Raw genomic sequence first — 17424 nt, 5'->3', positions numbered from 1 at the left:
TTGTTCAAAGAACAATAAACAAATAACAGCTCGAGAAAATGTGTTTATTTTTGGTTGTTTTTTGATCTGAAAAACAAAAAAAATCTATTCGAATGAGAAAGCTATAAAACTATAGAAAAACTATTCGAATGAAAAAACTATCGAATAAGAATAATGTTCAAAAGAAAATACTATCAAATAAAAAAAACTATTTTAATGACTATCGTATCAAAAAACTATTCGAATGAAAATAGTAACTAAACTATCGAATGAAAAAACTATGCGAATGAAAATAGTAACTAAACTATCGAATGAAAAAACTATTCGAATGAAAATAGTAACTAAATGAATGAATGAATGATTTAAAACTATCGAATGAATGAATATTTTACAACTATCGATACTTGGATAGTTTTTATTCGATAGTTTCCATCACTACTTTTAATGCATACGAGGCCAAATTTGGCTTGTAAACTTATTTTTTAAACAAAATAATTTTTAATAATGTAAAGCATTTTTTATTTTTTTCTTCCGCTCATATTATTTCATGTCGTTAAGGGTTAAGATAAAAATTAAAAACAAATAAATTAGTTTTTGAAATTTTTCCTAACATGTTATCTAAAAAAAACTGATCCAAATATAAATATTTTACATCTTTTAATAACCTTCGAGGTAGGTACCTATATAATTTTTAGATAATTTTTTCGATAAGAAATTGGTAGAAAAATCGTTAAACATTTTTAACAGCCTAATTTTTTTCCATACCCCCACCCACCCGCTTGCGGCCATCTGCAGCTGTGACAGAAAGATTTTTTTCCCAACAAATTTTTTCCTTAATAACTCAATTTCTACGAAATGTTGTTACAACTCTTGGTCTCTGAAAACAGCTTTGGCACTGTTATAATAACGAAACAGTATAAGATTCGCTAGTAAACTTTCTGCTACCTAATCCTTATTCCAAAACAAAGAGAAGTCCATTTAAAATATTCACTTTACATTATTTAAACATAAATTGGCTCAATGGAACCAACTTTTCACACAACTTTCCCTGAAAAAATAAAACCACGGTAAATATTTTCCCTCTTCTCTTCGTCTATTGAAACGTGCCTATTTAAAATGTCTATGAGATGATTCTCAGGGGATTTGGATTTGGATGTTATGAAGGTATGCACGGAATAGACATGGAAAAATTTCAACTTTAACATTTTACCAATTTAATTTTTATGTTTGTCCAGTACTTATTTTTTACTACGACCTTTTGGTTAGGTGTCAATAGACTCAAGATTTATAAATAGAATTTTGTTCCCTTTAAAATTCAATATTCCTGTTGACTTTTTTGCTTTATTAAAAGGTCTATTGACGAACGACTTCCCGATTTAGAAATAAGTTAACTTAATGCCTACGCAATATATGTAAGTTGTAATTAGCTTTGTAAGGACCCGTTTCTAAATTCATATGCACCTACGTTTATTGGATGTGCTTTTGACTTAATGATGTGAGTGAATGCGTATAGAGATAAAAGTTGTTCACAATGTATACACAAATACATATGAATAATTTTCCTCTCGATTTCCATAGGAATTTCCTTTACCTTTTCATTTCTATTTTTATTTTTTTTTTTTCACTTTTATTTTTGTATGCCATTTGAACACACACAAAAAAAATATACTAAAATACTAACTTTTGTTTATATTTTCTTTCTTTTTTTTTTCATTCACGTTTTTGCTCCGGATCTCGTGTGTTTTTATGTACGACGAAAATGCCTATAACGCTTGGTTGCGTTCCTATGGCCGATATAATAAATAAATCTATGTGTGGGTGCTGCTGCTATGCTATACTGGTGCTTTTGACTTCCTCGCTACTCTGCAAATGTTTGTGATGATGGTTGTTGGATTTTTATTTGTTTGCTGTGTGTTGCTTCTGTTGCTGCTGCTGCTGCTGGTTTGTTGGGTATTGGAGCAGGAAATGGACTTTGGCACCATTATGTGTTGGGCGGATAATAATGTCGGACAACAGAAGGAGCCTTGCGTATTTCATTTAATTGCTGCCGGAAAGCCAGAAATACCAACAAATTGTACTGTGGTTAACCAAACATCGGATTCATTAGAAGTTTATTGCATTGAAGGTATGTATACCTCCTATACTCCTATATTTTAATACCAAAAAAATACTGTTTTTATTCATTGATTTCATTTTTTTTTTCTTTTTTTGTTGAATAGAAACATGTTTTTCATATATATGCACGTTTAAGTTGAGCTTTATTTTAGTGGAAATAGAACCTAGTAATAATATGATGGTATGGAATTTTATCAATTCTAAAATCAACTTCTGGTATCAACGGAATAACTTTCGATATAGTGGTTTAAAAACGTGTCTATTCATATCGGGTTAAGTAAACAAAAAGCCAGTAATTTTATAAATTACCGATCGATATAAAATATCTAGACTTCGGTTTAGAGTCCTCGGGATACTACTGTTTTACTAACATAGTTTTGGGAATTCAAAATATCATATGCACATTAGGGTGTGTCACTTTTGTGTGGCCGAAAAAAAGTACCCTAATTTTGCAATGTAATAGTGGTCAAAAGTTTTATTAGGGTTTAAGGTTTAATAATATGTAAAAAAAATTATAATATCGTTCGTCTTTGGCTCGCTCAAATCGGTTGAAGTTGTTAGGAAAAAAACGATTTTATATGAAAAAATAATTTTTTTTCTTCGCATATTATTATGAAGCTTTGTTTATAATATGTATTTATGAGACTTGATCAAGTTTCAAAAGAAATATCCTTTTGATCTCTAATCAGAACTGAAAACAAAAAGTTGCTACGGGGCTATGTTGCTTAATTATTTGCATGCATGCAAGCATTTTTTTTTTTCTTACATTCGGAGGCAGATAACTAAGGATCAAGTTTTTTGGAGGTCCGGTTACCTTTTACTGAGTTATTTGCATCCAAACATTTTTATATTATCTACTTTTTCTTTCTTTAATAACCGTTGAAAATTTAAGTTTAAGTTCGCTTGTATTAAGCTAAATTAAAATTAAAGCTTTTGGTTAATTTATTAGAAGAAAACGAAAACAAAAATTGAGTGGAAAAAACACATTAGGGGTATTCACGTAAACGCGGAAAACCCGTAGAAACCGTAGAAACTGTAGAATTTTCTATCGGTAGAAATGAGCTGTCAAAATTTTTATGGGAAAAATATTCCGCAAATCATAGAATTTTATCTCACAAATTTGAAACGGAACCCGTAGAAAAATAAAATGCACGACTGGGGTCGCACGTACTTGCTCTTTCAGTTCAAAACACTTTTATGTTTGTCTACTTGTAGATTTTAAAAGCTGGCTCTAAATTAAAAAAAAAAAATTTATATTGGGGAAGAGCCGACATTTAGGACAAAATTTTTTGTTGTTTGACTTTTTTGAGAAAAAATGAAAATGCAGTTTTATTGCCACTGCTTTATATATAACGTATACAAAGTTTAATCAAAATCGTTAGAGCTGTTTTCGAGAAATTCGCAATATCGTATTTTTTTGTATGGGAGGTATACGTTCTAAACGAGATATAAAAAAACAAAAAAAAAAACAACTTTTAGAATTCCATAAAAATCATCTGTACCAAATTTGAAGACAATCGGTCCACCCGTTTAGGCTGTGGAAATGTGTACAGATGGACGCACAGACGCACAGACGCACAGACGGACGGACGGAATTGCGAGACCCACATTTTCGGAATTCTCCATCATCGTAATGTTGGTTTTGATTAAAACCTCAATTTTTTTTTTCGACACGAAACCAATACTTGCCCTATAGAGCAAGTAAAAAATCAGATAAACTTTGGGTGTGTTCAATTACCTGTCGGATAGGCTATCTGGGATCCTCGTATCTGGAATATCTTTTTGAACGCGATTTATTTCTTATTATTCAGATAACCACAGATAAAATATGTTAATATTGAAAAGAGAATATCATTTTATTTGAGAAAATTACATTTTTTTTATTGTTGCATAGTATTTGCAAAATAAGCTTGACATATCGCTGGCTGAGAATTATAGGGTTGTATGTCAACTCACCTTAGTTTTGAGAAAATCGATCTCAAAGGTTTTTAAGGCTGGTTTTTGGATAAAATAGTTACATAGCAGTAAAGTTTTGATGCAATCTTATAAAGGATCCTAAAAAATTCATAAAACCATTAAAAAAACATTAATTTCAAAACAAAAAAGGATTCTATGAGCATTTTTAAAAAATGACATAGAACCTTTTTATGAAAAAATTTGTAAAAAAATTTGAAAAAGGTTCTATGTTCAACATAGAACCTTATAGTTATAAAGAGCTTACATGTAATAAATGCATTTTATATGAAAAAAGTGACTTCATCGTGAAATAGGCTTTGATTTAATTTAATTTTATTCAAGTTTTGCACAAAACAGTCAAAATCTATTTTAAATAACAGAAAAAATACCACAAATCACGTTGTTGCATTTATAGAAAACAACAATTCCTACTTTTGTTGAATTAGGTACACAGAAAAGAGACATGCTAAAAACATTTAGAATTTGTATTAAATCAATTGGATTTTTGCATGCTTTTTTGCCAGAAAGACAGTCGTCTTAAAACAATCATCTACGCTGCAAAATTTATGCCAAATAAAATTTAAAGTTTGTTTAATCTTTTTATTCTAATAAGTACATAAAATTAAAGAAAAATCATTTCAATCTCAGCAGGTATCTACACTTAAATTTTCTTAAGAAGAAAATTCTTATTAAAATGAAGTTCACTTTGATTTTAAAAATGTTTAAACAAATTTTACTTATATTTATTAGATATCTTATTAATTTAAGAGGATTGGATTTTAGAGGAGTATCATCTTGATTCTAAGTTGCTTATTTTTCTCCATGTATAACGTAAGTAAATTTGCTTCAAGTTAAAAAAAAGTTTTATTCGATGAAACTATTAATAGAAATAAACTAATATAATTGTAAAGATGAATAACGAAGAGTTCACTACGGTTAGTAAAGTAAAATCTTGACCTTTGAAAAAAAAAATACTCAATTTTCCAAATACCACTAAAAATTAGTTAATTTTTTGTTTTTTTGGGTACTAAGGTGACTTCTTTTATTTAAAGTTAAGGAATCTAAGTGTTTCTTTAACTTTTGGTTTATTAATACGAACAATGAAATTCCCAACCTCGATTATGAAAAAAAAAGTTTTCAAAAAATCACTTCCAATTCTTGGCACACAAAAAACATTATTTTAATTTAATTATGATGTAAGAATATCTAGGTTATGAATTATTGCAAAAGTTAAGGTTGGATAGTGCATATTTTGATTTAAAGAGTACAGAACGAGATACAAAAATTCTTTGCTGTTAAGCAAAAGCCCGTCCGCTAACTTGATAGTCGGTAGTTGATAGTCAAAAACGACAAATTATGGAGCAAAATCGTCTTTTTTGACTGTCATTTATTGACTATCAAGTTAGCCGACTCCATCCCTGTTGTTCAATACCAGCAAAAACATCAAAAGATCTTTTATTTTTACTTTAGTTAGAAAAAAGATAATTTCTTTAAGATTTCATTTTGAAAAATTTGAGTAAAAAAGTTCTATGTAACTTATATCAATGTATTTTTTTGTTTGAAAAAGTCAGAAAAAAGATTCTATGTTGCAATTTGAATAACATAGAACCTTATTATATTAATACATGTATGTGAAATCATGAAAGTTGTATGTCTTTTTTACCTGTGCCGTCGACATTAATTTTTTTCTAATTTTTTTTATCTAAAATCCGTTGAAATTACGAAAATTTTGGTGTATAAAACTCATTTTTTGTATTTTGTATGAAATACACTCTTATAATTCTCAGCAGCGATATTTTTTTTAATCAAACAAGTTCAATTTGACGTTTAACAAACAGCAATGCTGTTTGTTTCCCTTGTTTACGCAATTATTTTCTGCTGGGGTGTTCATTTAAACCTTTTGCGGAATTTTCTATTTTTCTGCAAAGTAGAAAATTATCTCGTTACGTGAATACCCTTATTATTTATTTTGTTATTTTTTTGCAAAACCTTTTTTTTTTTTAATTTGTATTTATTTAAAAATTAAATAAAAATTATAAAAAAAATTTCATTCCGTAAATTAAAAAAAAAAATGGCTCAGATTTTGATTTTGACATTGCGAGATTAATTTTACTCAATTTTCTCATAAAACGGCAACGCCATATCTACCTTATTTGAATACTTTGGCCAATGTGCATTTTTAGAACATTTTCACGCTTATTATCCAGTTTATCTGGTTGAAGAAGCAATATTTTTTCTTGAAACTTGGTGGGTCTTAAGACTTAAGGGCTCATGATAAAGTTGCAGTTGCAGTCATAGAAGTTTCAAGAAAAACTAATTCAAAATAGCTAAACTATTATCAGACAAAGACGGTAACGGAGAAGACTTGTACGCGTCGTCTCCGTTACCGCTTTATCTGTGAATAATTTGGCTACGTTTAATTAGTAAGTTTTTCGTGAAACTTCTAGAACATCATCAGAAGTTGAAGAATTTTCTTTTTTTTTCTGGAAATATACATAATTCACTGTAACCTATTGTTACTAGCTCTGAATCATGTTACAAATCAGCTGTTCACAACAATTTCTAAGCAAACCTCGGGTTTGATTGATTTTGTACTATCAGCTTAGGGAAGGTTGTGGTAGCGGAATTTTAATGACTATAGATGAAAATCACACACTGCTCTAATAATAGTATTTTTTTCCTTTGAGCATGATACTTAGCCTTCAACTTGACACGGCTATATAATTTGGAATTTTAAATCCTTCAGAAGGCTTATTTTTAAAAACATTTATGTTTTCCTGAAAAAATAGTGAAGGTCATATCTTTTTCATGACAATGCACCACTTTCAAATTCTATTTGTAGAGCTTTAAACAAAGCTATAAATAATATAGTCGGTAATTTTTGTAATATGGTTTATTCCAGACATGCCAACAGTTTGACAATAAAAGTAGAGACCTTTCTACGTCTTTTTATGCTTTAAGTATTTATCCCAAAAACTACGAGACAACAATTTTAGTCCTTCAAAACTTGAAAACCTAAAAAATGACCTTGAATCTAGAATTGCATCCTAAATATCTTACCTATTGCCCTATACCTGATACAAACGTTGTATAACTGTGTATGCAATAACTTACCAATACCTATATATCCATACCTTTACTACTGGATGATGACTACGTGAAAAAAAAAAGTTAAAGTTTTCCAATTTTCCTTAAGTAAATTTTTCTATCTTCATGTATTTTAAATGAGATGATACGACAAAAGTAAAGAAGAGTGAAAAGGAGTTTTTTTTTTTTCTTCTCAGAAATCGTTTGCAAAAATATATATATAAAAAAAGAACAAAAAAAGACAACCTAACGAACGTGTACATAGCATAGAGAATATAGAACGGATGGAGATACAATGACTATAGTACCTATGAGCTTGAAAGTCTTGGTTTGAGAGATGAAATGGGATGGGATATCCTTGGAGATTTGAAGTTTTCAAGCTGAAAACATTTCAAACTTTTACCTCGCACTCTTCCAAAAATGATTAAGTTTTGTGTATTTTGTGAATCTATGTATATCTAGCATAGCTCTACATATATACGAACCTTCAGTTGTACTATGTATTTTAACGTTTAAAAGCATGAGTGCTGGGTAATAGAACCGAAATATTTTCGTTACTTTTAATCGCTATTTCAGCTGCTATTTTTAAGAGTAGGTATACCTACTTCAGGAACAAAACTTTTTAGATACTACTTTATAATTCATCTCATTATATTGGTATAGATGTCTGTGTGTGTGTGTGTGTTTGTATATTGGTATACTTAGTCTATTTTCGCAAGGTCAATTGTATAGCAACAAAATATATAAAGCTTTTTGGGTACACATAAATGGGTTATAAGAGGGTGTTTTTTTGTTGTTGGTACTTTTGAGTGCTCCAAAGTACATGTAAGTGTCAAATGCGTTGGCTTGACGAGGAACGTGAGAATAGGGTTCAAAAAATTGTGTTTTTTTTTTTTTTTTATATATATAACCTCAAACGGGATCAAAGACGAAAAGTAACTTGAAGTATTGAGTTTTTGAAATACGATTCATCATACTTACTTTCTACCAGGTATTTTAACTGTTAAGAATAGGTATATGAAGGTAAGCTTACATGGATACATGTTAATTCCCAATGTTGTTATATGATTTGTTATTTTGTGCTTTTTGTTTTCTTTTGTTAAAAGAGTTTCATTGAAATTTAAGTCAGCTGATGTTCCCTTTGCGGCTTTATATTTAAATAATTTGTCAGGAGTTGTACTTTAATTTGAATGGAAGTCGTTTGAAATGACACATTTTATTTCAAATTGATCTAGCAACGGGCGGCGCACAGTGGTGCCATTGGTCGTTTTTGGCGTCAAAATTCATTTGCACGGCCATTTCTGGACGAAAAGTTATGAAATTTGGTACACTGAATAGTATGGAGAATGAGAAAAAGCTGCCAACTTTTTTTTTATTCAAAATGGCGGAAAGAATGGGCGTTAAAATAGAAATTTTATTTTCAAAACAGTATGTATATATAAGCCAGAAATTGGGCTAAATTCATAACAACAAGGTGTCAGATCTTAGATTTAGGATTCATAGATTCATGTTCTTTAAGAAAAAATCAAAAATTTTAAAAACAAAGTCAACATTAAAATCTTTTAGAAAAGTATATTTTTGTTCAAAGAAAAAATAAATTCTCAGTTTTATTTAACATTGAAACTTTTCATTATATCATGTTTTCTAATATTTACTTAAAAACATAGTTGGCATTTTGGCAACCATATAACCGCAATATTTTCAATTTTCTTATGAAACATAAATAGAAGAGATCTCAAAATTGTGCTAATTTAAAAAAAAAAAACAATCCATGAAATAGCGTAATAAGGGGTCTTAAAGTGTGTTTTACTAATTTGGCATTTTTTTGACTTTGTTTTTAAAATTTTTGATTTTTTCTTAAAGAACATGAATCTATAAATTCTAAATCTAAGATCTGACACCTTTTTGTTATGAATTTAGCCCAATTTCTAGCTTATATACTGTTTTGAAAATAAAAATTCTATTTTAACGCCCATTCTTTCCCCCATTTTGGAGCCGCCGTTTTGAATATAAAAAGTTGGCAGCTTTTTCTGATTCTCCATACTATTATCATTCAGTGTACCAAATTTCATAACTTTTCGACCAGAAATGGCCGTGCAAATGAATTTTGACACCAAAAACTACCAATGGCACCACTGTGCGGCGTAGTAAAGTGAAACAGATTACTTATGCGTCGCTACACAAAAATGATATTGTTGACATTCATACATTTGTGAAGGTTTTAATTGATAGGTCTGTCGTTAATATTTATAAGAAAAAAATCATTGGAAGAAAATGTTACTCATACGCCATAGTGACCGCGAATTATGGTCTTGGCATTGAAATCATAAAGAAGGTAGAAGAATGTTTTCTTCGTTGGGTTAAATTTTATAATTAAAAATGTATTCATGTGAAGGATTTTTTATTTAAATGTGTTTGTGTGTCAAGATTAATATTGGAAATTTAAAAAAAAAAAGTGATGAATACTGCTACAGTATGAAAGTGAGTTAAACATCGTTAAACTTATAATTGATGTCGATTTTAGTGCAAAAATCATTTTTTTAAGGGGTTTTATTTCTTTTTTCCTCAGTTTGAATTGCTTAGGGGCAATTCCATGGTAACTCACGTTACATTCACAAAAATTTCCAACACATAAATAATTTTTTTTTTGTCAATTTTAATGTAAATTGATACGAAATTACTATCCATGAATGGAGCATAACTATTACTTTCATAATTAACTAAAAAAATTTACTTTATTTTTAACATTTGCTTGGGAAAAATAAAAGTTTGATGGTAACTCACGTTACAAAAATCGGACACGAATTTTAAGACACCGACAGTATGAAGTTTTTATGTGAAATTAAGAATCTTTATTTGTTTTTAATGAAGATTCCATACATAAAAAATTACAAGCTTTTAATATAAGTGACAAAACGAAACATTTTTTCAATATTTCGAGGAAAAATTTTAAAATATTTAGGTAACTCACGTTACATTATTTTGGTAACTCATGTTACCTGTGATTTGTGGTTGTAAATGTAAAGAAAAGATGCATTTTCACTCAAGTTTTTTTTAAATCGAATATTGTGTAACGAAGATTGCTTAAATGTTAATTTATTTTACCAATAACGAGGGGGTGTTTTCATCGTCACTGTTAGACTCATCATGTTTTTAGTTTCCTTGTTTTTCCGTCATTTTTATCTGAAATTCTTCTGTTGTTGGCAAGCTTATGCTATAAAAATGCTTTAAGATTATTTAAACTCCCTGAATTTGATGTCTATCCATAAGGGAATACAACAAAGAATCTTTTCTTGCAACTTGCAAAAAGAGTTGACGTTTGTAAATAGTAATTTGCTAATAAAAATAGTAAAAAAGACTGCATAATTTGTTCAAAATTCGTGTCCACTTTTTCATGGAATTACCCTTAGGTATAACATAAATTTTTATGTTCTACTAATTTTTCCCCCCTAACTTATGTTAAACTTAGTGTGATTTAGGAATGACTTTTAAATTTGTGCAAACCGGTATGTGAAACTTAGGCCTTTATGTTTAACTTAAATATTTAAGTTTCGTTCCAACAAATGGCCCTAAACAAAATTAAATAAAAAAAGTATAATTCTTGAAACTTTTCGACCGAGATCCCACACCAAATTTTGGGAGTATTTGCTTAGGGCTCTTAGACTTTTAGTTATACTTTATACATCAATAACAATAACGAAGAAAAAATAACAAAAATATAATAAAATATTATTAACATTATTTTAATTTTAAATGGAGCTATTGAATATAATTTCATTTTAAAGTTCAAGTGACCTCAACTTCAAATTTATGAAGCGCCCAGGTAAGACAGTGGACTTATCAGTTAGATCTTTATAAATTTGGAGTTGAGGTCACTTTAAACTTTAAAATTAAATAATACATCAATAACTCTCATGTATTTAAACAAAAATCTCGAGTGCTGTCACTATAATTGAATACCATTCTAGTGTCTGTAGCGTGTCATTTTATCATTATTAATTTTATTTACCATTTCACTTTGTTATAATTAAAATACTCATTGAAAACACATAAAAATCAAAGTCTAAATACATATACGAACAATGTGACGCCAAAGAAAACTAAATATTTTACAATTATTACTATGCCACTTATCAAACACGCAATATTGTAACTACCTCCATTAATGTAACCAACAGAGCTATTTAAGTTATGAAAAAGCTATGTCCTTACAACAAACTACAAACAAATAAATCTACTTAAGTTATACAATACACCAGCTATTATCAAGTTGTTCACAAATTTCTGCAAATAATGCACGATATTGAATAATGGCATTTCAAAGTAAATAATGTTGCTTTTGACTCACGCAAATTCTATCTAGTCTTATAAAATTTATTGCTATCAACATTTTGTTAGCAATAAAACAATAAAAGCTCAACTTTCTACTTGCGGGATGAGAATTTCTATACACATTGACCTCAGTGTTATTTAACATGTTCAAACCACACACACACCGATATACTACATTATTGACACCACAACTAACCATATTGAGGCAATCGTCAGGACATCAATGAATGACCAAACTACCTCTCACCTGAAGAATTGATATGTTCACATCCTCCTTATCTCTCAATCAATCTATCTAAATAAAATCAAAACAAGACAAAAAGTGAAACTAACAAACAATATTTGATCGACAGCTTAGCAGGACAAGCAAAGGACTCAGGGCAATCAAAACACCCTAGATATATTGGGTATGTGTTTGTGGATGTGTATAATAAAGTATAGGTCGCTTGTCGTCCTCGGACATTCAAAAACTTCACAAGTGAAGTGCAACACCAATGGTGACGGGCTTGACCTGGAATGAGTTGTTGTGCGATATTATGTACCACAGAAAAGCCCATATCACACAAATCGTATATACAAAAGTTTCCTTCTCTCCTTTTCTTTTCTTTTTTTTTTTTGTATACATTTTCATTTTATTTTGATTCTTGTTTTCGTGTTGGAATAAAAATCTCGTTCAATTCAATGTCACAAACAATATTTGTGCACGTCAATCACAAAATCATCAGAGTCATCAGGATACATCTTTGCCGTTTGCCCCCCAGTTAGGAGGTAAAGTCGGCCCGGGTCGACAAGACCCCATACATTCTCTATAGTATCCGTATCTAGTAGATACATTTATGTAGCTCTTCAAAGAATAGTGTTGATGTTTTATATTTTGTTTTCTTTTTTGCTGCTGATGTTGTTGTTGTTGTTGTTGCTGTTAAAGGTTTTTGTGGTGATTTTTTGCAAGTGTGGCTGGATTTACCCATCATGGTAATTCAGAAGGTGGGCTTTTGTTGCCGGTTTCTAATGGTGCCATTTTGAACATGAAAACATGACTTTGTGCTTTTGTCGATAAACTATTTCTATCTATTAATGTAGTAGAGAATATAAATAGGGAGGAGGTAAAGGAAGTTATATATACCACATAAACATATGTACAAAAAAAAAATTGAAGTGGCAGTTTCTCACACAAAAATGTCACATTTTGTGATGAGATACTGTTGACCTGTCTGTTTGTGATGTTCTTCTATTGTACACAAGTTTATTTTTTTTTATTTTTTGAAGAATGGTATCTATCTAGTTTGTTTGTGTATATTTTACCTGTTTGTGGCATGTTTATAAGAGTTTTGAAATCTAGATGCCTATTACAGACTTTTATGGGAATGTAACATGTACCTAGGTGTATATAGAATTAAATGAATTTCAAGTGTGACATTTTTGTTTGACTTGAGTTTATGCAGACTCGTAACAATTTTAAGGACCTACCTTTACTTACTCCACAAAAAAATATTTACTAAAAAAAAAAACAATTGTTAATTGGTTTAATTTTTAATATAGTACAATTGTTACACTCATGAAACTTGGCAAAAAGTTTGCTTTTAGAATAAGAACCAAGGATAAAAAAAGTCTATAAAAAAAGTTGGGTGGAATGGTGTTTTTTCGCGGACAAGAGGGAGGGGGTGAAGCTCATAAATATAGTAAAAATTTGTGAAATATCATTATATATCAAAAACCCATGTTTTTAAGGTATTTTTTGATGCTGAATCTAATGACATAAAAATAATACGATCAATACGATTGCCCTAAGAAAAGTTTTTGGCGATTAAAAACAAGGGTGCTTGTTCTTTGACCTCAACAGATAAAATATAACCGAAACCCATGTAAAAAATATGCTACGCTGATGAAATTCGGGATGAAGCAAGGACAAAGGATTCAAAAAGTTCTTAAAACTATTTTTGGTCAAAAGGGTGTTTTTTTTTGATGGGTTGAGTTATGTGTGAGAAAGGCATCATAATTTTTAAAACTTGGTGAAAAAGTTTTGGTTGGTATAAGAATTAAGAATCAATAAAGTGTACAAAATTATATTGAGCGAAAGGGTGTTTTTTTTTTAAGAATAGATGAAATCCGGAATTAGTATCACAAAAACTGGGAAAAAATAAAAATAAAAATGTTTCATTTATAACAGAAACCAAGAACCCAAAAAGTCTATACCAGTATTTTAGGTGAAAGGGTGTTTTTTTTTTTTGGGAAATAGGGAAAATCCGTGATAAGTCCGATAAAATCAATGGTATTAAAGGTACCCTTACGAAATTCATAAGATGTGTTCTCTTTCCCATGGGAATTACGAATAAAAGAAATTTAAAGGGTGTTTTTTTTTTAGGTTTAGAGAAAATATGGGTATATATATAAAAAAGTGTGTAATACTAGAGTAATATTAGTGGAACAATATTGAAATTCAGAAATTATGTTGCTTTTAAGATAAGAAACAAGAATCTATAGTGTCTATAAAAATGTCATGGTTAAAAGGGTGTGTTTTTTTGGGTGAAAACAAAAATGATGGGTCGCCCTAATGAAATTTGATAAAAACATTGAGTTTAGGATAGAAAGCAAGAATAAACAGTTTTCATAAAAAAAAATTAGGTGAAAGGGTGTTTTTTTTTCGAAGGGACAGTAAAATCTGTAATTAGTACCAAAAAGCCAATGAGATGCACTTTTGCGAAGGTGGTTAATGTAAGTGCAGATCTTGTTCCAGTTCTGTTCACTGGCTAGCATCTTTTCGACAATGTTCTCTGGAGTGATAATGTGGATCTTTCTCTCCAGTTCTTCTTATTCGGGCGTCGTCTTCGGAAGACGCCATGTACTGGCATTTTCTTCGATTTTCCGATCCTGCTATGAGTAGCTGAGTGACATAAAAGTTAACCTCACCGTGTTTTTGATCCTTTCACTCAGCCACATTCCTGATCAGCCTCGCTATCTATAGTACTCTGCTTTACGAGCTTAAACGCCCTTGCCACTTCTGCTTCGTCAGCTGCATAGCCTCTTCAGATTCCACTTCTACTCCCCTTTCCGCTTTTTTTTTGACGCCACTTCCACTTCCATTTCCGCCTTTTTGTCGTGGACGACCGTCGCAATGTTTCAGGAGGTGTTCCAAAGGTATGGTAGTAAGATTGGTTCTGTGCTGCGCCAGATGTGACTGCCTTCCTTCCCGGGCCTTGGTATTTGAAAATTTCGTTAGAGCGCATTTAGTCTATCATTCCACCTGGCCGAGTTGAATGAATTTTGTACATACAGCGATGTCATCAAGACGGCCTTCTTTGATTAGTGGTTTCTGTTTTGAACAATTTGGAAGGCGTGCACTAATTCTTGTATTGCTTCGATCGTGAAACCGCCTCTCCGTGTTTTTCAAGGAGCTCGAAGAAACTTTTTTTGTTGCAATAATTTTGTTACTCCGATTGGTAAAAACCAATACAACTAACCCAGAGATAATAAATCGAGTCTTAAAAAGCTCTTAGAAAAAAAAAACCCTATTTTAAGTCAATTTTAATTAAATTAACATTGTCTTCATCAAAAATATTCACACCCACATCTAGCAAATCAAAAGCTATCATATTCAGGCTGGACAAAGATATAAAACATCATCTCCTTAGATATATAACAAAACCAGCATCTTTGTTAGAAAAATATAATAAAAATTCGATCGTTATCTTAAATTAAAGTCGATGGTACATAATTGGTATAAAAGAAAGAAAGAAAGAAAAAAGAAAAAAAAAAACAAACTAAACAGAAAAAAAAACAATTTGAATAGTTTGAAAAGAGCAACTCTTCTTCGTTACCCAAGGTAATTAATCGAAAGCAAACAAAGTCTATAACAATGCAAAGAATAATGGAAGTGATGGAGAACCCTTGCCCATCAGTGTTATAGTAGTATCCTCTGGCTGTTTATAAAACTGAAAAGAAAACTTTTTCCTTGAAAAAGCACATTTTCCTTTCGAGACGACCAGCCTGGTTTCTCAGTTTAATTGTTCCGTCTTCGAAACTGTTTCCACTTTTATTATTATTTTTTTTTCTTTTCGTTTTTGTTTTCTTTTTGCTTTTTTTCCCACTTTTAATGAGTTTTGGTATCCCTCATTCTTATCTTCAGTTCAGAAATCTCGTTTTTCAAAATATAGAATTCAAATACAAAAAAAAAAAAAAAACTGTTATCTAGAAAACTTTAATGGCTCCCAACAACAACGGATCAAAATATATTTTTTTTTTTTCTTTAATTTTGTGACAATCAATGAGATTTATTCTTGCCCATTCCAATAAGATATTTTTTTTTTCTTGGTTTAAGATGTTGAAAAGTTCAGGGAATTATTTATTTCAACTCCAAGAAAACCAACTAAACTGTTGACTCAATTTTCCTGTGAACTATATTTTTTGTATAGAAAATTTTTATTTCAGTGTTTACGTTATTGATTTTGATGACCCTAATAAAATAGGTAGGTATGCCTGTAAATGACCTGAAAATAAGGACACAATGTACATACATATATGTCCTCATTTTCAGGTATGTTTGGGTAATTCATTTTGGAATTTAAACATTTAAGAATGTTGAATTAAATTGTTTTTAAATTTGAAAAATTTTTCTCTAACAACAATCCCAAGAATTCTCAACCACTTTTGAGAAAGTTCATGCATCTCTAATAAACAGCAATACGGACGAACATTAGTTGCTGAATACCTGTATTATTCAATTAGTTTTGTACTCTAAAGAAAAATTTATTGCTTATATGAATTTTTTACTTAATTTCACTTCCAGTAACGTTTTTTTGTCTTTTGAAAGTTGTTCCTGAATTGTTTCGGAATGTTTTAGTTTTTTTTTTTTTTAGTTTTCAAAAATTGGGTTTTTGAGCAAAAAAAAAAACGTTTTTGACCTGGTTTTCTTTTTTCCAAAATTTAATTTTTAAAAGTTGTTCCTGGTTTTAAATTCTTTTTTAATTTTTAGACCTCTAAGTTATGTTATTTCAAAAGTTAGGAGCCGAAAACAAAAATTTTAGCCACCTTTTTTTTGGTTTTTTATGTTTTAATTTACTTAAAATTCGAGACTTTGAAAAATTAAAAAAAAAAAACTTTGGTGATAAAACAATAGGTAACAAAAATTCTGCTCTTTACAGTTTTCAAAAGTCCAAAACATGTTTCAGGCTGTTCTAGGGTGCTTCTAAAATGTTCGAGACTTTGGCTTCTCAGTATAAATGATTTTTTGTACGAAAAATTTCAACAAATCCTCAAAAATCCACAATCTAAAAGTTGTTCCAAGTACAAAATCACTTAAATCTTAATGCTGCAATACATTCAAAAATATTCACAATCAAGCGTTTTCATCTTTTATATGAAAATCATGCTTAACTTGTTTAAGTTAAAATGTGTAGTTCTTTGTTTTTCTTACCTATATTTATAGCGATTTATTGTTTTGCTCAAGAGATTTGTGTGTTCAACTTTTGATTTAAAAATGTAAAAACATCATGATGTATAATTTGAAAGCGCGTTTTTGAGTTGACACTCTTATTGCAATCACAGAATATGAACTTATATTAAGTTAAATATTCGAGTTCACAACAAATTAGCTATTGAAAATTGAAAAAAGTTTAAATTCTAACAAAGTTTAAATTCTAACAAAAATATAAAATGTATACAAATTTCAGAGAAGCTAGGTCAAAAACAGTTTTATTTTTGCTGTAAGAGCCCCGTTTTATATTGGATCATTCTGAAATAAATCTGAAACAACCTTGAATAACTTTTTTATTAAAAAAAAAAATGGCTGACTTTACTCACTGTATTGCAGCCTAAGCAAAACTCAAAAGTAGAGTCCATAGTAGTTGTTTCATCTTGAAGTTTTACTGCTTCTAAAGCAGCAGCAAAAAATAGTATAATTTCGGTATGGCACTTTTTAATTCATTCAATGTTTTGTATAAAATCGGTATGTTATTTTTT

General features: G+C 29.8%; 1 protein-coding gene across 2 annotated transcripts in view; it reads left to right on the top strand.

Annotated features, from left to right (window-relative positions):
* LOC129914647 (hemicentin-1) overlaps nt 1–17424 on the top strand; it is a 195462-nt gene that overhangs the window by 155046 nt on the left and 22992 nt on the right. For both annotated transcript variants that reach the window (XM_055993988.1, XM_055993987.1), the window contains exon 12: nt 1942–2104. In XM_055993988.1, coding sequence (XP_055849963.1) covers nt 1942–2104 — 163 coding nt within the window. The remainder of the gene's footprint in view (nt 1–1941; nt 2105–17424) is intronic.

Source organism: Episyrphus balteatus, chromosome 3 (genome assembly GCF_945859705.1).
Source record: "Episyrphus balteatus chromosome 3, idEpiBalt1.1, whole genome shotgun sequence".
NCBI lineage: Eukaryota > Metazoa > Arthropoda > Insecta > Diptera > Syrphidae > Episyrphus > Episyrphus balteatus.
The sequence above is the reverse complement of the archived record's forward strand: the minus strand, read 5'-3'. Positions and strand labels throughout refer to the sequence as shown.